General features: G+C 27.2%; 1 protein-coding gene across 1 annotated transcript; it reads right to left on the bottom strand.

Annotated features, from left to right (window-relative positions):
• Positions 1 to 384: 384 nt before the first annotated feature.
• LOC111912308 (protein FAR1-RELATED SEQUENCE 5-like) lies at positions 385 to 3,110 on the bottom strand. Its single transcript, XM_023908033.1, has 7 exons — positions 2,969 to 3,110; positions 2,446 to 2,875; positions 2,026 to 2,249; positions 1,254 to 1,783; positions 1,066 to 1,068; positions 793 to 945; positions 385 to 621 (listed from the first exon to the last, which is right to left on the bottom strand). Exons 1-7 carry the CDS (start codon positions 3,108 to 3,110, stop codon positions 385 to 387), a joined length of 1,719 nt encoding a protein of 572 aa, XP_023763801.1.
• Positions 3,111 to 3,657: the final 547 nt, after the last annotated feature.

Here is a 3,657-nt window from a genome sequence, read left to right as displayed (position 1 = left end):
AATATGTAAATAATAACATCTTCAATGATAAATGAATCCACATATTATGTATTCATTTATGAATAATTTACAAATAATATGTGTATTTCACATATAAATTGATCATATCAATATAACTTATTTAATAGTAAATTAAAAAACAAATATGATGTATTAATTTTAAAAGAACATATATTTCACATCTCAATTTACCATATCAATATAAATGTGTATTATTCGTACATGAATATTATTGTTTATGGTTATTATCTGCATATATTCATAAATGAATAAAACCAAAAAACATAAGAAGAAAAAAACAAAACAAAAACAAAAACCCTAAATGTATTTTGTTGATTGAGCAGATGCAATTCTTACCGGACATGTACGTAAATTGTGAGGAACTCATTTTCCACATCCTGAACACATTCTATGTTCTTTTTTAGAATTTTCATATACTACTTCACCTGCACATGGAATTATTTTCTTGATTCCAGAACCTTTATTTGTTTGAACTTGAGGAACATGAATATTAATCTCTTTTGGAATATGAATAGAAACACCCATAAGCTTGCATACCACTTCACCAACCATCTTGCTTTTCAATCCAGTAGATGTATAATCACTCTCACTCTCAAATTCCTACAACAACATCTGTTGTTTCTCAGCAAATAAAGCCAATTTCTTTTTGTCATCTCTTATAATATCTAAGCATGATTTAAAATTATAATATGAATCAGTAACTATTTTCACATTCTCACAATCCCCTTAATCAGATTGAAGAGGACTAAAACGATATATTCTTGATATCACATCCTTTCTCCATCTTTTCATAATGCAACTTTCAGGAATTTCTTTCACACTACATCTCATCATTATTGTAAAAGCATGTCTGCATAAAACACCCATACACTTGAAATGTTCACAACTACAATTTATTTCTTTCTTGTTAGCTTTTATTTCAACCTGATACAAAAACATAATAAAAAATGAAAAAACAATTTAAACAAAAATTACACATTTACATTCATATATGAATACTCATATATGAACAATCATATATAAATATTCATATATGAATATTACATTCTAATCATATACAATAATACATATTCAAATATAAATAATAATAAATAAATATCCATGTATGAAAATGTTCTAATTTTAAAATGATAAGAATATTCATTTATATGAATATTCTCATATTCATATATGAATATTCTCATATTCATATATAAACATTACATTTTTCATAAAAAAAACTATTAAATTACCTTAGATTCATTTTTAAATTTGTTTTTAGTGTTGTTGTGTTGCACAATATAAACTTCGCATCCATCTTCAATACCAACATACGAGTATGTATAGAAAAAACTTGCTTTATATATTTCCTTTTGCACCTCAAAAAATAATGTACTTGTATACACTTTTGATGCTTGTAGTTCTATTTCTCGAGGTGTTTGCATTTTATATGATGCCTTATCAAGCTCTCGTTGAGTATTCCTTTGCTTTCGAATGGCAGTGTCGTAGTTCATCATGAAATTCAAAAGTAAATTACCACTTTCTGAGTAGGTATTAAAGAATGAATTCATACTCTCTGACCTCGACGTAGTCTTCATCAACCCGCATATTGCAATATCATTAAAATATCTCGGTATCCATGAATCACATTTTGTAAACATGTCTTTAAACCATCTCGTGTCTTCCATATTGAATTCCTTCATAAGCAAACCCCATTTCACCTCAAATACATCAGGTTTCATATTAATGTCCCAGACAAGCTTCGAAAATCTTTTTCTAAAGTCTGTGTGTCGTAAATAAATCATTTGATATCTATTTTAAAACAAAAATAAAATAAACTTCTATAATTATTCATAAATGAATAAATATTAATAAGTAAAATATCAATAAATATTCATAAATGAATATACTAATGTTTGTAAAAGTTACTATATTCATCTATGAATAACTAAATACTATCATACATATTTGAAATCTATTAAAATAATACCTTGTTTTTCAACTTCTTCATTATATGCCACATACATAATCGGTGCTTTGAATTCGGAAAAACATTCTCAATAGCTTGTTTTATTGCAGCATCTTGGTCGTTTAAAACAAGTGTTGGTTCTTTCCCATGAGTTTTATGAAACACTTTAAGCAACCAAGAGTAGGACTCAATGCTTTCATTGCTTAGCAAACCCGCTCCAATAGTAACTGATTTTTTATGAAGGTCAATAGCAGTAAATGGAACAAAAAGCATTCGATACCTAACACACAGAAAAAAAAAGTGTTCATTAAAGTCAACTTTTGATGTATTCATAAGTAAATATAAAAATATTTATGTATGAATACAGTTACAGTATATTATTAGAATAATTTCAACAATAAAAATTGAACATTAAACATAAAAGTTAAAATATTCATATATGAATAAGCAATAAAAAAGTAGATAGAATAACTTACTTGTTTGTTCGGAAAGTTGCATCAAACGAGATAACATCACCAAATTCAGCATAATATGCCTTCTCCATTTCATCATCCCAAAACATACAGTCCAAAACATCATCTTGACAATTAAACTCAAATGAGTAATTTGGATAATGAGCTCGACGGTCATTCATTGTGTTTACAATCATTTGGGCATCTTTATAACATATAACTCTGTTCATATCTCTCTTTAAATTTTTATAGTCAACTACTTTAAGCTTTACAAACTCATACCCACCTTTCAGACTTGCCCTCAACTTATGAGCCATAGTTGGGCCTATTTTTGATGTGGAAGCACGCACCATAAACTCTTTTTCTGAATATGACATTTGCCTCGCTTTTTTTAAATCACTTCTCTTATCAAGTGGATGGTTGTGAAGCTCATCAAACTGAAAAACTTTATAATCTGGAATTCCATACACATATTAAAATATAATCTTTGCTTGACAACCAATAACTCTTGAATCTGAATTTCGTTTCCCCCTAACACCACTTGTACCCAATGTATCACAAGATTTGTTTTTTTGATTGCCACCGCGATTACATATAACATGTTTCTTCTTTATAATCTTGTTATCAAACCTTAACTCCGTGCTCAGTCTCACATCAAAACCACCAATGTCAGCATACTTAGAATACATTTTGATGTCCAACTTTAATGATTTGAAGATTAAACCTTTACATGGAATAAGTTGAACAGGTACATTTGGCTTATAGACATGTTATCCAATTATATCACCACAATATTGCACATCATCTACTGAACTCGAAGATTCACCAGCTAAAAAATTATAAATCTAAATCAATCTAATAATGCATGAATAAAACAATCATATATGAATACATGAAATTCATATGAATAAAACAAAAAACAATGTTTATTAATGGATTAATAAAACATTCATATATGAATACATAAAATTCATGAGGATTCAAAATATATAAAATAAACATAACTTATTCATATATGAATAAAACGAAAATAATAATAAATTCGAAATCACAACTATCACACGTTTATTCATATATGAATAAGACAACAATTTATTCATATTAACATATTCATATGTCAATAAATGATAATCAAAAAAATTAAAAACAACAAAATAATTCAATAACTGATACCTTCAAAAAAATGAGTTCTCAACATCTTCTTCTTCACTTTCACACATAGAAGAATACAAATCA

The sequence above is a fragment of the Lactuca sativa genome, chromosome 3 (assembly GCF_002870075.4).
Source record: "Lactuca sativa cultivar Salinas chromosome 3, Lsat_Salinas_v11, whole genome shotgun sequence".
Lineage (NCBI taxonomy): Eukaryota > Viridiplantae > Streptophyta > Magnoliopsida > Asterales > Asteraceae > Lactuca > Lactuca sativa.
Note: the sequence above shows the minus strand (reverse complement) of the source record. Positions and strands in the feature narration are given on the sequence as shown.

Excerpts from the sequence above, each read along its gene's own strand:
- LOC111912308 (XM_023908033.1), bottom strand. The coding sequence starts at position 3,110 with ATGTATTCTAAGTATGCTGACATTGGTGGTTTTGATGTGAGACTGAGC. Across the intron at positions 2,876-2,968 it reads CAAATCTTGTGATACATTGG|ATTATAAAGTTTTTCAGTTT; the intron begins GTACAAGTGGTG and ends ATGGAATTCCAG. Across the intron at positions 622-792 it reads TGAAAAGATGGAGAAAGGAT|GAATTTGAGAGTGAGAGTGA; the intron begins GTGATATCAAGA and ends ATGTTGTTGTAG.